At 40.2% G+C, this 23,308-nt stretch overlaps 1 protein-coding gene across 8 annotated transcripts in view; it reads left to right on the top strand.

The window, feature by feature from the left end:
- The window catches only part of rapgef1b (Rap guanine nucleotide exchange factor (GEF) 1b), a 46,156-nt gene that overhangs the window by 15,036 nt on the left and 7,812 nt on the right, over nt 1-23,308 (top strand). For 2 of the 8 annotated variants that reach the window (XM_086152176.1, XM_086152173.1), the window contains exons 2-14: nt 8,793-8,938; nt 9,611-9,789; nt 11,083-11,239; nt 11,319-11,407; nt 11,489-11,644; nt 12,780-12,830; nt 13,347-13,461; nt 13,601-13,787; nt 14,050-14,574; nt 16,011-16,213; nt 18,357-18,518; nt 21,697-21,843; nt 22,360-22,452. In XM_086152176.1, the coding sequence (XP_086008302.1) occupies nt 8,793-8,938; nt 9,611-9,789; nt 11,083-11,239; nt 11,319-11,407; nt 11,489-11,644; nt 12,780-12,830; nt 13,347-13,461; nt 13,601-13,787; nt 14,050-14,574; nt 16,011-16,213; nt 18,357-18,518; nt 21,697-21,843; nt 22,360-22,452 (2,210 nt within the window). The remainder of the gene's footprint in view (nt 1-8,792; nt 8,939-9,610; nt 9,790-11,082; nt 11,240-11,318; nt 11,408-11,488; nt 11,645-12,779; nt 12,831-13,346; nt 13,462-13,600; nt 13,788-14,049; nt 14,575-16,010; nt 16,214-18,356; nt 18,519-21,696; nt 21,844-22,359; nt 22,453-23,308) is intronic. The other 6 variants (XM_086152174.1, XM_086152175.1, XM_086152177.1 and 3 more) reach the window with 6 other exon arrangements.

Raw genomic sequence — 23,308 nt, 5'->3', positions numbered from 1 at the left:
CACTTCCTATGTGGTCCCATTTATAGACAAATAAGGTGTCATTGCATACAAAGGTTTTTTTTTTAATCAGTTCATGTTACAGTTTATCCAAAGTCGGATTTTCTTTTATTTTCAGAAATGTATTGACTGATATAGTTTTCCATGGTACTGTAAATTCAATAAAAAATATTTACAACAAAAGTTCGACTCTGATTTACGTACATATTAAATTAATTTTCATCTCTTTATAACAGGGCATGTATTAAATAAAATTGTTGATGTCTGAGATCAGTGTGTCAGTGTGCAGCCCAAATACTGACACATGTGTGACGTGTCTCAGTCCCCCTCTTTCAACCTGGCAGAACTTCTCAGCAATTGCAGGAAGAATGCAGACACATGCTCCAACGGGATTTATCCCATTAACTAATTTCCAAATGTTCACTGAATAAAATGCATTTGTATTTTAGTGAAGTATATTAACTTTATGCTGCTTTGGCCATGACCATCTCCGACTGTTCCTGGTGTCACAAGCAGGTCGGATTATTCTGAAGTATCTCTGAAATTGCAAGGGTGTTTTGTTTAGTTCAAAGCAAACAATGATTTCATCATTACGTGTCGAAGTCTCCTTGTCGTGGCAACTAGACTTGAATTTCTTCACTTGAAGACATTTCATCCCTCATCCTGTATGACGGAGAACCTCCACAGACATCATTACATGGTTGGCCAGGATATTGCATGAGCCAATTGTCGGCATGTCGTTAACATGTCATTGAGATAAATGCACTGTTATGTCTAATGCAGGCTCAGGGTAGAGTCACTTAATAGTGGTAAAGATAGCACTTACCGTTATTATGTTTAGTATTAATGATGGGATCACTCAATACGATCCCTTGATTATGTTAGCAAAATTATTATTAGTGTGTGTGTGTGTGGGGGGGGGGGGGGGTATACATTAATATGTAAATTAATTGTAAATAATCCAAGTTTCTTTTATCCAAGTTCATCCAAAAGGTTTTTTTGATAGTTCATCTTCTTTTTGCTTTCCCTTACAGTAAGTGTGATTTTCATGATGTCAGCAACTTCCTCAAGCTGTTGATGGTGTATGATATGGGCTGTCTGTCCATGACAGCCCTTGGAGCTCCTCCTAACTATAGACTTCTGCTGCTTGAGGCATTCCCACCATCATTCATTTTTCTCTCACATCAACTAACTTCATGTCCTCTTTGGTCTTCTTCTGAGCCTCCAGCCTGGCAGTTGTAACCTATGAATCCTTCTACTGATATGTTCGCTATCCCTCCTCTGTCCATGTCCAAACCATCTTAGTCTGTCCTCTCTGACTTTAGCTCCAAAACACCAAATATGTGCTGACCCTCTGATGGATACATTCCTGATCCTATCCATCCCTGTCACTCCCAAAGAGAACCTGGGACAAGCATAAGAAAAACAAGCTTGTGCCCCCTACGGACTACATTTTTACTGAGGTTTAGATGTCTGCCACTTTTTCCTTTGTTCTGTACAGTCCACACACTTTTTAGATGAGGTTTTTCTTGCATGCCATCCGTACTCCTCAACAGCTGGCAAACTGACCTCTGCGACTCTAGTTGCAGCCCCAACATGCCCATATAAGCACGGTGTTCTTGCATACACTTTCACTTCAGCCCAAAACTGGGAGAGTTGAACAGGAGGTGACAGCTGTGTGTGTAACCAAAAGGACAGCCGCCTGGAGCCATCTGCCCTGCTCTTATCCTCTTTTGAAGGTAGATAGTCAGTTAGGGGCCAGCCAACTGTCTTCTTTAGATCACACCTGTACAAGGAAGGAAGCAAATCAATATGTCAGCCTGTTTGATCTTGGTCAAGCTCATATGTTACCAGTTTTCAGTTTCATACAGAAATCACAACCAGGGATTGCATACTAAAAATATATGACAGTGTCTTAGGCTTTAAAAAACAGGCCTGAAATTAATTTGAAAGGCTCATTGGTCTTTTGTTATTTAATTAAATACCAAGATGTGTGGTTTTTGAGATACTTTATTGCTGGTTTTTCAAATATTGTGTAATTATATGCCGAATACATTTGAATCTTTACCATTGTCTGATAATTTTGTGTTGTTTTTGTTGTATGATTTTATGTAATATCTATTTTTAAAGATTTTTTTCCCCCATTCCAAGCTTCTTGGACCTGTTTCTTTACCTGTTTCAACACTCTTCGTTGCTCTGGACTGTTGACCCTAAGTATTTGAAATCCTCCAACTTCTTGATCTCCACTCTCTGTAGCACGCTTTCACCCGGGTTCCTCTTATTCACACGCATATATTCTCTCTTGCTGCCACTAACCTCCATTCTGCTCAAGATTTTCCTCAACCTGTTCCCTGCTCTCACTACAGATCACAATGTCATCTGCAAGCATTATGGTCCATGGAGATTCCTGTCTAACCTCATCTGTCAGCCTGTCCCATCACCACTGCAAACAAGAAGGGGTCAGAGCTGATCCCTGATGAAGTCCCACCTCCACCTTGATCTAACACCTACAGCACACATCACCACTATCTTGCAGCTAGCATACATGTCCTGCACCAATCTAACATACTTCTCTGCCACTCCAGACTTCCTCATACAATACCAGAGTTTCTCTCACCACTCTGTCATACTCTTTTTCTAGGTCTACAAAAACACAATGTGGCTCCGTCTAACCTTCTCTGTCTAACCTTCTCATCCATATTATGCTTTCTAGGCATGCAACCATACTACTACTCACAAGTGCTGACTTCTGCTCTGTCAAGTTTCCACCACTCTTTCCTATAACTTCATTATATGGCTCATCAACTTTATCCCTCTATATTGCTACCGCAATTCTGCACATCCCTCTTATCTTGAAAATGGGCACCATCACACTACTTCTACATTCCTCAGGCATCCCCTCACTCTCTAAGATCCTGTTTAATAATCTAGCCAGAAACTCTACCGATCCCTCTCTGAGGGACCTCCATATCTCGACAGGTATATCATGAGGACCAGTTGCCTTTCCACTCTTCATCCTCTTCAATGCCTTCCTCCCTTTACCATTGCTAATCTTTGCTACTTTTTGATCGACAATAGTCACCTCTTCTACCCTTGCCTCTCTTTCATTTTCCTCATTCATCAGCTCTTCAAAGTACTCTTTCCATCTTCCCACCATTCTTCTAGCATCTGTCAATACAATTCCCCCTTTATCCTTAATCACCCGGACCTGCTACACATCCTTTCCATCTCTATCTCCCTGTTTTGCAACCCTGTATAAATCATTCCCTCCCACTTTACTGTCCAACTGAGCATACAAGTCATTGTACTGCCTTTGTTTTGCCTTTGCTACCTCTATCTTTACCTTACGCTGTATCTCCCTGTACTTCCTCTTTGCTGACCGCTTTCTCTAAATATACTCCTGCATTTCCTCATTTCACCACCAAGTCTCCTTCAATACCTTCCTTCCACACGTCCCACCAAGTACTCTCGCACCCCTGATCAGTCATCTGAAAGCTCCCCCTGACCACCCAGAGCCTTTCTCAACTCCTCCCTGAAAACCATACAACACTCCTCCCTTTTCAGCTTCAACCACTGTGTCGTCTGCTGTCCCTTGTCACCAGGGTCATCTTACAAACCACCATCCTATGCTGTCTGGCTACATTCTCACCTACCAACACTTTGCAGTCACTGATCTCTTTCAGATTAGCTTGTCTATACAAGATGTAGTCTACCTGCATTCTCCTACCCCTGCTCTCATAAGTTACCCTATGTTCCTGTCTTTTCTGGAAAAAAGTGTTCACTACAGTCATTTCCATCCTTTTTGCCCATCACTTCTTCATCACCTCTATTGCCTGCACCAGCATATCCATTGAAGTTTCCATCAAGTACCACTTTCTCATCTCTGGGGATATTCTGCATCACCTCATCTAACTCATTCCAGAACGTCTCCCTCTCCTCTAACTCACATCCCACCTCCCGTGTGCCCTTCCTGACATAACCCTCTGCATTTATCCGGGCTTGGGACCGGCTCAGGGGGACACTGGCCTGTGCCCCCCCCAAAGCTGCATTCTTGTAGTATCCATTACAAAAAAAATGTCTTAAACCTGCCTCTGACATATTCATATTTGCTTTGATGCCAGACATGTTTGGCAAGCAGTGGCACTTGTCACATTCTTTGCATTCATCAACTTTAAGCCTAGTTGGTGTGGAAAGATGTTCAGGATATTGCTGGATTTTCCACCCTCACTTGAAACAAAACACCGCTGTCATCACACTTTTATTGTGACTCTTTGTTGACCATGGTATGGTCATTTATTTTGATGTCATTTTTCATGGTCCGCTGTCAGACGAACATGTCTACATCATCAGAAGGTGTGTCATTCAAATGCTTTGAACTATTGCGATTTAGTTGTTGAAGAAATTAAATGAACCTCATTTGCTTGACTTTTTTGAACTGATGAAGCATAACAGAAATACCTGTTGTGATTATGAACAGCCAAAATTTATGTGCTGTCATCAGCCTTGGCAGTGTATTATATTTTACAGTACAAATAAATCAAGTGAGTCACAGCTTCCTTCTTAATGAACTGTGACTTAAAAATCATTGTATATCCTTTACCAAATTACAAGCCTACAATTCAAGTGTATCTCTTTACTGTTGGAAAAACTCTATGTGATCCGCGTGGTTTGCTCTTTCACTTCTCTACTATCTCATCACCCAATTCTGTGTAAATCATGTCAAGAAATAGCTTTACCGTAAGATTGCCACATTCCGTGCATATCTGGTGTTTGTGCAGCCTATCAGATATATCATAGAATCACTCAGAATGGTTTTCACATGCCATCAGTATGTTGTATGACTTGGAAGATTTTTTGATACTTTCAGTTCTTTACAACATAATCAACTAATATCAGCAATAAAATATATTATGCTAATGGTAAACAATTATTTATCAAATTCTGCTGATTTCCTCCTAGATTTGTAAATTTAATACTACAAAGCAAACAACTACATAACAAGTTGTTCTCTGTCAAAATAAATCACTCCCCCTGTTAAGCATTTATATTTTCCCTCCATTTTCCATATCAGTACAGTTGTTACCTTCCACAATCTCACCTTAAAAAACTTTGCTGCATTCTCATGGTCAAAGTGGATTTGCAATAATATCACATAGCTGGCAGGTTTTCATATCTCTAAACAAACGTCATTTAAATATTTTCCGAGTGTTTCTCTGTTCTCTGCTTGCAGGCTTTAAATAAAATTCAAATACTGAATTAACATCGCCTTAGGGATTTTGATGGAAAATTTGTCAGGTGTGTTTTCCAGGAAGCAAGGAGGCACACAAGTTTTGAGACAAAAACACAGGCTCAACATTAGAATGGGGGGAGAAGTTTTAAGGCTCTGGTTTCTATCATTCTTTCTCAGTCTGTGACTTGTCAGACGCAGTCCAATAGACATTACCAACCAATGACCTCACCAAATCATAGCCAGGGACAGCAACAAGCAGCTGGAGCAAGAAGGAATGGCTGGACCGTCTTGAAGGAACAGTAGATGGTGGACACTTAAAGGCCAGCATGACTTTAACAGAACACTTAACAGTTTTCTCTCTCTCCCCCTGCTGGCTTGCTCGCCCTGCTCATTTCTCTCTCGATGATCTAATTTTCCTGCTTCCGCTCATCTTGAGCACATGGATGCAGTCAGGTTTGCTTCTGTAATAGAGGGAGTTATAAGCAAACTGCATGGTGAACTGTGAGGAGTGACAAGGTATTTTTGCATGATGAAGAGCTGAGTCATGAGCCTGAGATGATAATAATGATGATCATGTTCATGATGTCTGATGTCACTGTTTTCCAAAAGTGTGCTGTGTTGTAAATGAAACTGCACAAAGTAATTCTGGGCCTGTTCAAGCAGTGATTGAGAAAGAGGGTCCAGCAGATTGGGATGATAGCCAGTCTCTTTACTTAAACTTCTACCAAGCAGCCTCCAGGGTCAAACAGATGGGATTATCAAAGGCCCAATTTGGTTGCTATTGTACAATGAGAAGCACATGGTACACACTACACATCCCCATAACAAGGAGGCTTGTACTCTGCCCTGCAGCAATTCTGGCAAACAGGATATGTATAGCCTTAGGGCGTAAAATGCCGCTTACAATGTCAGTGCTGTTTACCCTGTGTTAAGGTGCATTGAAAGAGTGGTACATCAACCGTGGCTGCAAACCTTTGATGGTGCTGCTAAGATCATTGGTTGTCCATTTTCTGCAGTCTTCATTGTGTAGTTACTCATTCAAACTTTTGTCCACCATGTCTCCCAATTTACTAGCTTCCATACTTTAGCTTTTATCCATTGATGATGTGACTTGTACACCCAGAAAACCACCTACCAACCTCCACAAACAATAAGGAAAAAACAAGGACTTATTTGTCCGCAATACGGTCTCTGATCTTAAGTACTGTGGTTACTGCTGATTGTCGTGTTACTGATAGATTTGTCTTAAAATATTCAATGAAAATAATTTTACCCAACAGTTTGTCTGAATGTGAATTCTTTGGGCTGTTTGGATACTAGAAAGTCGGTCCAATGCAAATGGAGGTGGCACTCGTGGTGGGTGAGTGGGCCAGGAGTCATTTGACCAACTTGTAACAAGAATTATAATTCATAATAACTATCTTTACCGGTTTTAACATATAAGCTGGTTATAACTGAATCATACATAGTGCATTGTTGTGTTTTAAAGTTGCTGTGAAAATGGTATGAAAGTTAGTTTCAAATAGTCATAACCCAATAAGCAAAATGACCACTGCTTGAACTTTTTTTGTCAGCAAATATAACTGTAAATTGTGCAGCCACTAGGCAGCGGGCCACTGTCAACTATGGCCTTTTCTGAGCTACACAGTTGCAGAATTTCTTTGGTTCATATTTATTTATTTTGTTTTGTCCTTTGCAGATCTGTCACATTTTGCTGCATTGCATCATGCTGCAATGCTATTTATTTGACAAGACTTAGTTCAAATGAACAGGAGTGGAACATGTTTTTGCTGTAGTCCCCAAAGTAATTTTCTGCGCAAACAACCCCACAATGCAGTCTGGTTCTGCTACAGGACAGTTAATAAACAATAAGTGGGAAATGGTTCACAACTTACTGCAAAGAAAACAAAAAAAAATCAGATATGATTCAAAATTCTTATCAGAAAGGCTTAGAAGAAATTAAAGCCATTAGACATGAAACCGCTCTTGTCGTATACTTAAATATTTTATGACTTCGTCTGTATTATTCGTCTTACAAGCAGATCATAGGTCAAGTTAAGATAATCCTCAATATAAGATTATGAGATTGCCCACCCCTTTGTGAGATTACAGTCATGAGATGTTGTTTAATTCGCTATTTTTGCATGTCATATTTTTAAATTCCTGTGAAATGAAAATTGAGCCTTGGGGGCACGAGATGCATGCTTCATCACTCTAGGAAACCCCACTGGAAGCATTCTCATCAGCATTTTTAATGAGACATACAGTTGTCCTTGGATGCCACAGCAAACTTTGGCTTTTGCTTGTTGTAAAGGATGATGCGGATTAGGGATAGAGGGAAAGAACAGTAGGGTGGATATGTGCATGGCATGTGGACTGATGGTGCAAATGAAAGCGTGCCTGACCGGGAGTCTAGATGGAAGTGTTTTCCTGCTGTTGATTGCGATTCAGCATTCACTGATTTACGCTGATGGCCGTGGAATGCCTGCTGTCATTGAGCTAGGGGAGATTACAACAGACAGAGGTGTAATTTTGCTACTGATAAAACCCTTGCTTCCTGTTGGCTCACACTGCTCTATTAGGTTATCTCCTGATTCAGTTTGGTAAGAGGACAGGGAAAGGGAGACGCTGAATGAGCACTCACTTCTGGTATTTATGGAGAACTATTTGAATCATTTCTGGTAGTGATAGTTGATAGTTATCTGTTTATATTTCATTCAAATTTTTAGTGCTGGAAACACTTTGTTGTGGACATAAACGTACTTAGTTTACTCTTATTTTGATTTCAAGCCCTTGAATTTAATGTTGATGTGTATTTTGTCATGGCATGAGTTTTTGATTTTTATGAACATGGCAATGTCCAAGTAATCTGGAACAATCCAATATTGATTAAATTTGTGCCATACGAGATGCAGGACTCTGGATATTTTTTGCCATTTTCAAACAGATTTCAGCTCATCAGTTCAATAAGCAAAACATGTGATATACGTTTCTATTCTGAGGTAGTAAACATATTGTACCTGTTCCTAGATGCTGTCTCAATGGTCAGCCCAGGAAAATATGTTTTGTAATGCATATTCACTTAGAGAACAGATTCAACTTAAGTTTCACTTAAAACATTCCATGCCTTTGCGGATTATGTCGACTAATATAAACAGAAAATAGTAGAAATTAAGCTGATTGATTAAGCAACTGTTGAATTATTTCAAATGCCGATCCATGCTGATGGCATTTTGTTAATATTGTGTGTCCTTAGTTACCACAACTACTGTATTACATATATCCTTGTATTATTATGCATCTGGTGTAACATCAGAACTTTATAATATCCTCCATCCTTTCCTGTCTTTGTTTTTATGTGAGCACATCAGGACTACTTACGAGAGCTCCCTTGCCTACCTAGTACATTTGATACTGAGAACCAAAGTGAGGTGTTTTCTGTTCCTTAAGTATTAGTTTCGTTCTGATGCTTTGCTCACATATTTCATCGTAGTATGAATTGATATTTACCTTGTGATAATTGTCGTAGCTTGACACATTGTTCTTGTCTCACCCTTTTCCTTAGACTCGCAACGGTCCCACCTGTCCTCTTTCACCATGAAACTGATGGATAAGTTTCATTCTCCCAAGATAAAGAGAACACCATCCAAGAAGGGCAAGCAACTGCAGCCTGAGCCAGCAGCTAAGAGTACAGAGAAACCTGCAAACAAGGTAGGTGTGTGTGTGTGTGCGTGTGTGCGTGCGTGCGTGCATGCACGCAACTCCGTGCTGGACATCAAGGCCTTTGCTGGAAAAGGTGTATTTGTATTGTGGGAAACCATCCCTTTCCCATCTAATCCATGTGTTTGCTTGCCTATTTGTGACTCGATTGTTTTCCTGTCCGAAGTTTCATGTCGCCATATTCCATTGTGTCCGTGTATGTGTGTAAGTATTGCTTCTGGTTCCCACAGCTTCCCAGTCTCTGTGGCGGCTGGATGACTTTGGTACAACAGGTGTCTGAACCATAAAGAATTAATGGAACTAGGTTCTTTTCTTGAATGAATTCCTCACCCTCTTAGACTTTTGGTGGAAGGAGCACTTTCCCCAGCGGCCCTGCAGTAAAACACTACAGAAGCCAATAACTATTGCTGTTGTACCAAGATGACCTCAATTGATGGTTCTTTCAAAATCAAGCTGTTACAAACAGATCATGGAAAAAAAGACTATACACTATACTATTGAAATATAAATATTTAGTATCTTGTCATATTTCTTGATTCGGGGTTAATGGTGTCATTAACATGTTATATCAGTCATGATTACACGATCACGCCATGTGTCATAAAAATATATATTTTACCGTGCCTTGATTTTTTTATGTTTGTTTTTTTTTCTTTCTTTTAGAAGGTTAGTCGGCTGGAGGAGCATGAGAAGGAGGTCGTCAGTGCCCTTCGCTATTTCAAGACAATCGTGGACAAAATGGTTGTAGAGAAGAAAGTGCTAGAGATGCTTCCTGGCTCAGCCAGCAAGGTGCTTGAAGCAATTCTGCCTCTGGTTCAGGTAGAGGCCCGAATTCAGCACAGGTGAATAACTCTTTTGTCTTTTATCGCAAAAGCTTGCAGAAGTTGATAAGGACCATTCTAGGAAGAAATAAGTGTTTTGAAACTAGCACACCTCAAGGTGTGAACTGACAGCCAGTTTGAAAATCAATAGCCCCGTTTTAGTAATCTATAATTCCTTCATTAATGTAATTTTTGACATATTAGGCATACCATTCATGCAAGTAGTAGTACATGTAATGCGCAGTACCACTGGCTAAAAGGCTGGGTGGTCAAAAGTGTGTCATAGCAACCAACTTCCTTGACCCTCAGGCTACCTAAATGAGTTTGGCAAGAAAAAACAATCATTTTTTCATCAGAAATATTCTATATTCTATAACGAATACATATTTCACATACTGTGTGTATCACCAATCAAGACAATGCTTTTTGCGGAAGAAACCTTCCTCAAAGCTTTGTTTGAACTGTCAGGACATGTTAGTACCTCTCTCTGTCTTTGTTTGCCTTTCTCTATCAGTACAGATGAATGCATGGAGGTCAGAGGTGAAAGACTTTGTATTTCATCTTCCCATGTTTAGAAAAAAAAAATCATAGATGTTTGCTACTAGTTCTGACACAACTATTCCTAGTCATTTGAACTGAAGTGGATGTTCTCTCTAACCGCAGTATTTTCAGTCTGTATTGAAAGAATACCCAAAAATGGCAAGCTTCATTATTAAATACTTGTCCTACATAGCTTCATTGCAATACACAGGACGGTAGCTTACTTCATATCTTTTTTTCTGTCTTTCTTTTGTTTTGTTCTTTTTTGGGTCAAACCTCTTGAGTTATCAGCCATCCCTTAAAATTATTGCTTACACACCTGAATGCTGACACCCAATGGCTTTTACAGCACTGTGAATCAACTGCTGCATGTTGATACAGGCCTTTGCCACACCTTAGTTAAGAGCAAGCAGAGACAACCACCCACTTCCTAGAATGGTTATACATATCGTATGCTTACAAACACTGCCGCAGGCAAGTTTATTTCAAATCCCATATTTTTCGAGCTTTCCATTCCATAGTAAATGACCTGTAGTTGTGTCGTGCCTGAGACAACATAAATAGAAATCTCCCATTTTATTGTTTTATTACTATATATGACTTGGGTTTCCTTCTTTATGTGCTCATCCTGTTACTTTTTTTCCCCACACTTTTCCCCAAAATTTGTTTTAATCACTGTTTTCAGCTTACTCAGTCAGGCATACATCTTTTGTTATTTAGATTTTTTTATTTATTTTTCTATTTGCTCAACTATATCCTCACCCCTTTCAACAGCTCAGCACTGTCTTCCTGCCATAACCGTGTATACCAGAGTCTGGCCAACCTAATAAGATGGGCAGACCAGGTGATGTTGGATGGCATTGACTTGGATGACAAGGAAAACGTGGCATCTGTCACAAGTGTCATCAAAGCAGTCCTGGATGGAGTTAAGGTAATCTTTTTCTGACGGTGCATTTTATTCTGAGCAGAAGAGGTACTGAAACTGTTCATTTTTTTGTATTTATGAATAGGAGTTGGTGAAGCTAACCATCGAAAAACAGGAACAACCTTCACCCACCACCCCTAACAAACCAGCACCACCCGCTACCACTGCAGAAAGGTGAATATCTTTGCTCACTTGAATATAAACATGTTGTATCAGAGAGCTTCTTTCACTCAACATTTATTATCTGCGACACAGTGTGCCATCAGAGATTCCCCTAATTGATCGAGAGCCGGATCTCTTGAAGACAACCCCAGTGCCCAGTGCTCCTGCAGAGGCTGCCTCAGATATCCCAGATGAGGAAGTCGCCCCACCAAAACCCCCGCTTCCAGAAGCCAAGATGGCAGAGCTTAGGTGGGGAGACCGTTTATATTTCAATTAAAGCCCAATATTTTGGGGGGGATTCTCTGTATATATCCAGTGTTTTATTCCTCAATACAATTTAGACATTAAGGAGTTGGTATTATTAAAGACAGTTCAATGATGATTTGAAATATTGAATATCTGTTTTCATGAAGAAATGACTGGTCAGAAAGGAGAAGTTTTCCATTTGTTGATGGTGTCACTTTATTTTTAAAACATTCATTTTTTTCTTTTCAGTTTTTCACACAAGTAAATGATGAATTGCACAGTCCAACAAGAGATGGGAGGAAGTTTTGTATATACTTACTGCCAATCTGACTGGTTTCAGAAGCTGTTAATTTCCTGGAATTTAAGTGTGCAACCATCCCCGTCTTTTACAGTGAATGACCAAATCATTTTTTTTAAGTTATTTCATAACTAACTGTATTTATCAAGAGATGCTTAAAACATCTTTGACGCCACATCTAACCCCATCTAATAGCAAAATATCACACTTGGTGTCTCTGCTGTCTGAGAATATCATTATGGCTGCGGTGAAGTATTTGCCTAATTTGGATAATGGAAAGTTGGGAAAATAGTGTAAGATGTGTAACTGGGTGGTCAGATTTTGTCTCATCTTGGGCCTCTAGAACCTGTTCATCTCATTTTGATCACAAGTGTAAACATCTATTAGTGCCACTGCAACTTGTTATCCTGGTTCTTTTAAAAGGATAACAAACAATGGTAGGGTTTCCTTAACAAGATTGATTACCCGGAGTCAAATAGGCAATCCAACAGAATAGTGTCTGGAAGTTCTGAAACAGGTAAAAAATAAGTAAAAAAGAGAGAGTAAAAATGTTACCAATAAATATATCTACAGTGACTATGTGATCCTCAGACCAAAACCTCAGAATGTGTCTATTTAAAACAAATAAAAGGCAACAGTTGTTCCAGTGCTGTACATGTAAGGTGTACCTAGACAAGTGGTGAATGGGTTTCTTTCATTTTCATGGACTTTGTCTTTGCCCCACACACATCTTTAAAATAAGTGTGGGACATAATTTTCTATTCGTCTGTCTTTTTGGTACTCTTTTCTGTTTCTCACTATTTGTTTCATCCTTGATTTCCTTTTGGATTCTGGGTACAGAGCACAGTTGAGTGCTGACGCTGGCCAAAGGAGACCCTCTCAGAAGGAAAAGTATGTTAGACCATTGGACCATCTGTTCCCATTGTAACAGTCTACCCGAACGACCCCCTTCATTATGCTTCTTGATTGGATTGAATTTTTTTTTACTTGCATGATTTCTTTCCCTGGGCATTCCCTAAAGATTTGTTCATCCAATCAGAAGACCATCTAGTGCATGAGAGCGTCTGACTCACCTATGCAGTGTCTTTATTGCTGGTCTTCATATCATGGTGTTATGTTATGCACTTGTCGCCATTTAGACCCAGAATTAACTAATTGAGAGACATTTGGTTTGAAAAGCAGGAAAGCCTCATGTAATAGCTTAGAAAAAAGCTAACATGAAAAACCCTTGTATCTCATAACTCTCCCAGAGGGCTGGCAATGTATGTGTTTGCATATTCATACATGGTTCTGTGTGTGTTTGAAAGAGTATGTTTAGATTGATTGCCTGATGGTTTCTCTGACTTAGCTCTATTATCCCCCCAAAATAATGTGTGGTATCGTATTTCATTGTTTCTCTCTCATTAGCCCCCCACCTGCCCTCCCCCCTAAGAAGCGCCAATCAGCACCCTCCCCTACACGAGTAGCAGTAGTTGCTCCAATGAGCCGTGGCTCCAGCTTGCCATGCAGTGTTCACAGACAGGTACGTGCACCTCCTGTTTCCTACTCTTCCTATGTTATCATGGTATGATAACATAGATATGCCATTTCAACTTTATATGCAGTAAATGTTTGTTTAAAGCTTCTGGAAACAAAGTTCGAGTAAATCACCCTTTGTGTAGCAGCAGGACTACGAGCAGGAGTTCCTTCAGAGGCGTTTCTCGGGAGGCAGTCAGTCCTACGGGGGCGACTCTCCACGCCTGTCTCCTTGCAGCAGCATGGGGAAACTGAGCAAGTCTGATGAGCAGCTTTCCTCCATGGAACAAGACAGTGGTCAGTGCTCTCGTAACACCAGCTGCGAGACACTTGGTAAGAATACGAAACCGTACAGATTTGGTAATGCACGTGTTGATCCATGCAAGGCTGCGTCAAGTTAAAAAACAGATTACCTTGTGTATACTCACACTATATTGTTTTAATCCCATGCTCAAATACATCACCCTGCTACCCATTGTACAATCCATTCACAACAGTAAATGAACTATTTACGTTTCCACAAAGAGTACAAAATGTAATAATGGAGATATATATTTATATTTGTCATGAAATTCCATCTCTTTTGCATTTTCAGACAACACGGAGAACTATGACCCTGACTATGACTTTCTTCACCAAGACCTGTCTGTTGGGGACAACCTGCCACCAATACCAGTTGGGGGATGTCTGAGCCCCCTGCCCGAGTCTCACAGCGAGTCCTCCTCCCCAGTTCCTGGACAGCTACCCTCCCATCCCCGCTTCAGTGTACCCACTCCCCATCAGCCGCCAGAATATTGGACGCCGCAACCCAATCAAATGAACCCCTTACAATCCTGTCGCATCAGTGCTCCACCTGCGCTGCCCCAGAAGAAGCGACGGAGCACCCAGACGTCCCCGTTCCCCGATTGCGGGTCGAAAGTGTTGTACGAGCGCTATCCCTCCCAGTACGATAACCTGTCAGAAGAGGAACTGCATCCAACACCGCCATTCCCCCTTTTTACACCCATCTCACCTATGCCTCAGACAAACGGGGGGGTGTTTGTTAGCCAGTACATGGCCAGCGAACATGCAGATGTCCCTGCCAGCCCACCTCCACTGCCAGAAAAGAAAAGCAGACACAGTAAGTGAGAAGAAAAAAAAAGATGCATGGAGAAATACACTAGGAGAAAGATTGACTAGAACAAGGGCACAGAAGCAGGAAAGGGGACAAAGAGCCAAGTGAGGGGAAGAATCGAGGCAGGGAGAGGGTTCGTTAAGGAAGGGCAATGGGAGATTGGTTGCACGTCGTCACTGTTTCATAGAGGCATAGCTTATATCAAGGAAATATTCTACTGTGAATAGAGGCAGGAAGTGAATACCAGGATGTGCTACAATGGCTTCGACTCCAGGGGCACAGAGGGCAAGGATTGGTCATTTCCTGACACACCTACTACGTCACTTCCTCAGCATACTTCAATATTATGATGTCATTCTGTGCATCATTTTCCTCTCCGTTTGATTATCTGTATGAGTCATCCAGAATTAGCTACAAAACCTTTATAATGACAGGTGGAATTATTTTAAATGTGAAGTACCATCAACCAGGGCAGTTACTCGGAATCTATGGAATACATTATATTGTTGAACAGTCGGCTGCATCGGATCTTATGTTAAAATATCACACCGCGCCTCTAATAATGTACACATTTTCAAGAAACCGCACACTATCAACTTTTTATCTGGCATTCAACATCTTCACATTGGCCTTACATTGTACATTCAACCAAATATCAGCATTTACACAGCACAGCTGTCAATCAAGTTGCTTTTTGGAAATGAATGTACAAGAAACTAATCAGCTCACTGATAAACTGTATAAATTATTTAACAGCAAAACTGCCATATTTCACAATTGATATGTCAATACCAATATAGCTGTGAGAGGCCAACTGCTGTAGAAAGATCACCTGAGTGATATTAATTGTCCTGATTTTAATTTAAAAAGGAGAAGTTAATGTTTATATGGCTGAAATTGTAATCATTAACTTAGAGAGGATCCCAACACCTTTTGAGTTGTTGCTTTTTAATCCAATACATGATATAAATGAATTTTCAACAACTCAAAATAAGCTTCAAAGAGATTAGGCAATGTTTTGTTCTCAAATATATCATGCACAAAAGGATACCAAAACAGTTTTTGATCACACAGCTATATGTAATTTGTTCATGAAAAATTCTTCAGATTTTTTTTTGTTTCTTTGTTTTTTTATTTACGGTTTGTCTTTCCTCACTTCTCACTGTTCTTTAGCTTGTGTTATGTAAATGAGCACATCACCCTCAAATTATCGACATGCTCACTTGTTTGTCATGAATTCTCCAGGCAGCGCCCTACTTTATCATTGCTAATGCTATGTGCTTGGGAACTGATATCTAAATTCAATTCAAGTTCAGTTCAAATTATACAGCATTTATCTACACAACCAACTGGACTGTGGTTACACTTACGGTCAGACTACACGTGTGAAAACATCCCTGTTTTAGTAAACCTAATCCTTTTATTAATTTCTTCATTTACAGTTCTACAGTACATGCAGTTTGTGGAAGATTACTCAGAGCCACAGCCCTCTGTGTTCTACCAGATGCCACAGAGTGAGAGCATCTATGAGCAGCGCAACAAACGCTTTCAGGAGGTCTACGGTTTCAACGACTCGTTCAGCAGTACCGACTCTGTCCATGAGCCGGTGCAGCCCCCTGCTTTGCCTCCAAAGCAAAGACAACTGGTAAGAAATTCCTGCTTGTACGGAAGTACAAATACAAACTAACTATGCAATACTACGAGTATACGCTTGTTCTGAAGGACCCCTTCCCCATATTGACGGACACTAAATTGGGTCACATACGCACCATATCTGAATATTTCTGTCTTAGTCAATAAAACATTCTGCAGCATTTGAATTTTCTCACACTTGAATTCCCAAAGTAGAGCTACTGGACAAAGGATGTCTCATATTTTACTGTATAATTAATTTTCAGTGTTCATTCTCTGGAAGATTCATACTTTCACAAGAGTCATACTCTTGTGTCAGACAGATATTGGTTTTGCTTCCAAGCTATATGGACTGCAACAGGTCATCCTAAGTGGCCAGTCTCCTGGAATTAGATTTTGGGTGAATATAGAGAATGTTTTTTCAGAGAAATTTAATATAGACCCCTAATGATACACTCTTGCATGTTAGTTTTACTGTAAAAGTAAACATGTGGAGAAAAAATGGGGGAAAGAAACACATTAACTACTATGAACAATCCTGTCAAATATTAATAAAAGCCTGTTACAAGTGGGAGGGATTTGTAACTTAATTTATGTGGCCTATGGTTTCTATGTTTTGAATTTCTAATATTGTTTAGTTTATTGTACTCAAAGGCTAACGATATTTATATTTAACTCCTATGACAAAGGGTGTTGTGAGGACAACGTAACTGGCCACAGTTCTGTATCTCGTGACTAAAATCAACAACTTTCTATGGCGGACGAAGCTGTTCTTCCCAGATCTGCATTCTTTATGTAGGCTGAAAAGAAAATAGAAGGAAAGAATGCAGATTACATTCCAGTGGAAATCTTCATCCTTTCTCTCTTAAGCTTTTACTTATCTGGTTATCTGTCTCATCTACTCATTCCCTCCTCCTAAGGCTGCCTTTCTCACAATTTATTTAACCAAAGCAGACATCGGTGTGTACATGGAGGTGTTTTGTTATTAGTGCAAGATAACACTGGCCTTTATCAGCCCCATGCAGTGTATTTATCTTAATCTGAGCCTGGGCTAATTGAGATGACAGTTGGGGGAGTGGAAGGGGGTTTAGGTGAGTTGAAAGTTAATCAAATCATAATCCCTACCAGAGTTCACAAAATGGTTTATAACACAGAGAAAAAAAAATTCCCCTAATGTCTGCCGGACATGCTTGAAATTGACTGATTTATCTGTGGCTGACTATATTGAAGACATAACTATTGTGGGTGGTAAAACGATGACACACTTTTTCAGCGTGTAGCTAGATGTGTCAGGGTCAAGAAAGGAAAATGGACTTTGTGGTTCAGAAGCCAACCCGATTTGTCTTGGTCTGTATCCATTGCTATCTTCCTGCGACCTCAACAGGGTACTTGGAGCCCTTTGTACAGTCTTTCATTCTTTTACTCAAGCATATAGTCAAACTATATTCATCTCAGCTTCTACTACAACAACTAATCTGGCCTCATGTTCTGGACTTGATGCGCCTGTGGCCCAGTGGAATAAGCCTGTTTGCCTCCTCCATAAACCCATGTCCTAAGCTTATGCGCTTTAGCGAATTTACACAGCTTTGCAAAAAAAAGGGGAAAAGCAATTTCAGCTGCTATGTGGATATATAAATTTGTGGAAAAAAACAGAGCAGGTCATATTGGTCCTGTTTAGAAAGTGTAGTTGGCCTGGTTTTTCTAAATCCCTTAATGCTCACGGCATGAAAAGAAGGTTTACTGTGAGTGTCACGGTAGATGTGAATGTGAGTGACCTCTACAACTCACATGACTTTTCAGTAATTAGGGCTTTCTAGGAAGCCCTCTGAATTCATAATGATATTACTATACTTTTTTTTTATTTCACAAACTGAAACGATTATGTTCAGTCCGTTCTTGTGCATTTTTTGTCTGCGTCTAGGATGCTGGCGCTTCTTAGCTGAGCTACTAAAATCCTTCTTTAGCTGATTTTGTGACCCTGCTGCTCCACTTTGATTAAATCTGCTTTATTTCACTATTGCTTACTAGTTTAACCAACTGTCCCCTTTTTCTTCTTTCTCTCTCCTAACACCCTCTTACCGTTTCTGCCTTCCCTTAACCTCACCATTCTCCCTATCTTTCTTCTTCTATATGCTCTATCTTTCTGTCTATTTCAGGCGTCCCACTCTTCCTCCCCTTCTTCTTCCTCCTCCTCTTCTCTATCCTGCCACCTCCAGCCGTCTGTTGCGGCCATGGAGGAGGCAGGCTCTGGGCTGGGTCTCAGCATGTCCATCTCTAACTCCTACCTGATTGGGCAAGCATCCTTGACCACACCCACGGTGAGTCCCCACCCCACCCCTGATCCCATCCATCCATTTCGTGGGTGCTGTGTGGTCCTGGAGCAGGTCCCCAGGTGGCTCAACCTGTGTTATACCTATAAGTGGCAAAGTTTGTGGACCATTTGTGATGGGGTCATCCCTGGGGTTTGGTCATTCTGTCGCTGTTTGGTCTTTTTCATCAATTATGTTCTTTTCGTCATGATTATGTGCATGTTTTTTGTCTTTATTTATTCATCTGTTTATTTGTGATAAGTGAAAAGTAAGTCATAGTGTGTTGAATGTGGGCCTTCACAAAGTGTTGTGATTCTGTCCAGCGCTCTACCAGCCAAGATGTGTAATTGTGTGTTGAATAAGAGTATTTCTCTGCATGACAGATAATTCACTATTGTGGGAGGTACAGTATCTGTGTGTCTAGCACAAATTGATTTTATGATAAAAGTATCTGAACCAAATCTTACAAAAAAATGACAATCCTCTTGGATGAGTTTCTAAATGACGGAAGAGTACTTGTTGGTTTGTTTCCACACAATCTGGAAAATATATAAAAATGGTTACTAATATTGCTGTTATGCAAAACAGATTGAATGTGACAGAAAGTTGAAATATCCCCACAAATCTTATGTTGCCCTTGAAGGTATTTGCCTATTTACCTGTACTTATCAAATCTCACCCCAATGACTAACATCTGACAGGAAGAACTTTATGTTCCAATTCATATTAAAATTATAATTTTCATGGACAAGAACATTTTGAATAAGTTTGGAAAATTTAATTTTCTTCTCTGAAAAGGAAACCATGTACTTGCCTTTACACATGTTCTTTTTTGTACTTTTTCTGACAAATAATGTGAGAATATTTTAAAACTACTTTGACAGCAGGGTTAGGGTTAGTAGAATTCTCAAAATAAAATAGCGCCAGCAGAGATCAAATCTCTCAAAATATCCAGTAGTAGAAAAAGCAAACCGAAAATAAACGTGTTACGTGGAATGCTCCATAAATGTTTGGTTTAGGAATTGTAGCAGTGAAACAGTTGTGTATGGCTACACAGAGATGTAGTACCTGATCTGGTCCATTCAGTTTCGCAATAGTGATTAATTAGCACTCATCTGCAGATAAGCTACATTGCTCTGAGTGACAGTTACAAGAGGCAGCATGCAGCTGATAGCACTGAGCTCGAAGTGACTGGTTTGTGACAGTATTTTGGATGACGATACCTGTCTCAAGCTGGAGACAGCACAAAATTCGACAGTCTGCTTCTCCATAATTCATTATGCAGAAAAAACCCTGCCCATGATGACCCTGTGGCGTGTGAGGCATGCTGAAACATGGCGTTGATCTCCCTTAGGGTGTATCTCTATTGCGATTGGAATGCTGCTCCAGATGTACCTCATGGAAAACAAATTCCTTCTGCTTGCTACTCTTCCTTCCTCTCTTCTCCTTCATCCCCCAGCGTCACTCACTGTCTGCACTCTCTGCTTTCATCTACAAGTCCCTCTCTATGTCCTCCGTTGCTCAAATGCAGTACTCCCCAAATCTCAAATTAGTCTGTTTCACTGCAATGTTTGCATTCCTCTACTCCTTAGAGCATGGTGGCTTGGGAGGATCTCATGGGGGAGGGTGTAAGAAGTACCAGGAAAGCTGTTTTGCATATGTTGAGTGGACAGAGAAGATCAATTTAGTGGCTTATTTTAATGCCAGGGATTGCCTAATTTCATCTCAAGTTTGTGAGAAATAGGAATGAGCTGTCATCATTTCCAGCTGATAATGCTTGTCTTTGCATCTACATGTGCATTGTGTTTCTGTGTGCAAGCTGCTCTGTGCTGGTATGCTGAAACGGGGCTGGTATGTCCAACGTGTTAAAACAAGTTAGCACTACATCCCTTGCCCAAGGCATCTCCTCATAACCACACACACTCACACACACTTATTATAATGTTACCTCACTCCCTTCTGATGTATGCTTACTTTGTAACATAACTTCCCTGCAATGAACCACCCCTTCATGAGAATTTTTTTTTTTTTTATTTCATCGGAGTGTGTGACAGATGTGTCTTTATTTCTAAAGAAACATGATGCAGCCTATTAAGCAACAGCAGCCTCTGCTGACAGGTGTTTAAATTACAAGACCGTGGTAAATATAATGTTGAGCAGTTCATACACATCGTTGATTTCTGGATTTCAACTAAGTTCTCATACGGATTGGTTGCAGTAAAACTACAAACACCTCTGGATGTAGTTTGGTATGCTTTGGTTTTTATGGTTGAACGCATTTGCTTACAACAATCAGCATATTTAAAACAACAGTAGGAGGAAATTCTCTTGCTTGTGTCTCTTTGGTTAAAACTGTTTTTGGAAAAATGTGTTCGTTTCCTTCTAGTTCTATAAATCATTGTACACTTCTCAAAGTTGATCCAACTTTACCAGGCTGTATTCTTTTTTTGCATTATTCATCCCATTAAAGGGAAGCTATAGCTTCAGTTTCTTTTGTGAAGGTGCCAGCTAATTTTACTAGGTCGATGCATGGGGAGTGTACTGCATCGGTCTATATTCAGTAAGCTTTTTTACTTTTTGTAATTAAATCACATTGAAAATGTAATATAATATACATATAATTACATATTACATAAGTACATATAATTATGTACATTTGGGCATTTCTTTCTAAAAGTGTTATTGGGAAAAGCTTTAAGTAAGCTGGCCATTTGTTCCCTTAAAAAGAAAACACTTCCTAAAAATGTCAGAAGTAAATGAATATATAAAACAAAAAAAAAAATCATCTAAAATAATCGGGAAATTACCTCAACTTTTTAAAAAAAAAAACACATTGTAAATCTATAGTTTGTGTACAAAAGATAACTGATGCTCTTATTCTGAAAATAGCCCTCAGCTTTCAAATGCAAATCCTTGTGAATGCAATGAATCCATGAGTAATGTTTATGTTGCAGCTGGTTGCATTTTTGGGATATTTGTATTCTTGCACAGTGCATTTCATGTTCAGGCAAATCGCTGCCAGCGTTCAGATCTAATCAAGGTGACAAAAGAATGAGGTGAACACTTTTCCCCCTTTTTTTTTCTAACTGTTGAGCTTCTTTTCTATCTTCTTTGTCTTAACCTCTCTAATCGCTTAGCCCTGTCTTCTTTTTTTCCTTCCTGTTTTCATTCTTTCCATCGATCACAGAGCGCAGACCAGGTTGCCTTGACCAATGCCACCGTTCTGGATGGCAGTGGGGGCGGCCCCAACGGTTCCCTGACTGGTTCAGTGGGCTCTATGGCTGTCTGTCTTCCTTCTGAATCTTCTCTCACTGACTCTCTCCACACCTCAGCGGTGAGCTTACGAATGCACAGGATAGATGTGGAAGCCGTGGCTCTGTGTCGTTGCAGTTTGCAGACAATATGAACAGGCCTTCTTAAGACGGATAATAAACGAGATTACGGTACCCATTAAATTGGCAGACTGGTGGCTATTACAGCATTGAAGGTGTCACAACTAAGATGACTATATAGTGACTCATTTGCTTTACTACACGTTGTTCTTTTCACCGTCCAAAAACTGTCTGCTGTCTCATTGTTAGTCTAAATGGAATTCCTTTTAAGCATGTTGCACTGCATGTTCCTTTTGGCAGTAAATAGTCTCACCCTTGCAGATAATGCACTCCAGTGCCACCTGGTGGCCATTGTTATACTTGGTCAGGAAAAATGGCACTCGCCATGCAACACCAGACATCAGTTAGCTGCAATCTCTCTTTAAGACACAGTTTCACACTTGAAGTGTGTCCCACCCTTCGCAAACACCTCTCTGCTCCTTCATGCTTCGGTTTTTGTCCCTCCTCTTTTCCCATAGAGCGAGAGTGCAAATGACGAGGGTGGGGAGGGGGAGTACGTCAACTTGTACTCATCCAGCCAGGCCAATGGGGAGCTGCCTCTCTCCCTCAGAGTAAGTAGTTGAATCCATGGGTGAAAGGTCAATTCCGTTTACATGCCTTGTCCCTTCAGGTAATGAATCAATTCAAAATTACATTAATGATTCTAGATTAGACGGGGTTCCTCCTTGGCTTGCAGAGGTCATTCCCACAGCCCATGTTTTATACTTTGCATCTCTTATTGATTCATCTCTTGAAGTGATGGCATTGGAATGGAACATGAATGTAGACAAACCTGACAGAGCATGACTTCGGGTTCATGGTTTTGGGTGCAAGGGGGCCATGTGTAGTGGTTTGTCATAAAGAAGCCCATCTGAATGTCAGTGCAACTCCCTGGCTGTTGATTGCTTTCTCTCTGGCTGTGCTTCAACGGTAATGAACATTTAATCTTGTTCCGGTCTAACACCTGACACTGCTGCTTTAAAAGGATTCTATGTGGTTTACCAGTACCAATTTTTAATAATGTTTCTTATAACAGCTGATGTACACTGCATGTCTGACAGTGGGTGTGGTTGTAACTATTCCTTTGGGTCAGTGTGTGCATTTGGGATAAGCATGTAGTGGTGTGTTGTGGGTTTGTTGTTTTATCGAGTGATGGCAAAATAGTTGTGTCTGTGATTATGTCTTGCATTTGGTGGATTTTGGTGTGTGAGCTCTACCCTCTGGTGTTGTTTTGTTTGGGTTCCATATGTTACTCATTCTGAGAAAAACTGCGCATTTTACTCATCAGTTCTTTGAGCTTAATCTCACTAATAGAAATAACATCTTGTGTAAAAATGGAGTCATAGAGTCCATACAAATCATCCATCCATCATTTTCAGCAAATGTGTTGTATGATTTATTGCAACCCTCTCTCTTAGAACGGAACAT

The sequence above is a fragment of the Fistularia commersonii genome, chromosome 9 (genome assembly GCF_037954325.1).
Source record: "Fistularia commersonii isolate RoL2024-O1a breed Wild chromosome 9, RoL_Fcom_v1.0, whole genome shotgun sequence".
Classification (NCBI taxonomy): domain Eukaryota; kingdom Metazoa; phylum Chordata; class Actinopteri; order Syngnathiformes; family Fistulariidae; genus Fistularia; species Fistularia commersonii.
The sequence above is the reverse complement of the archived record's forward strand: the minus strand, read 5'-3'. Positions and strand labels throughout refer to the sequence as shown.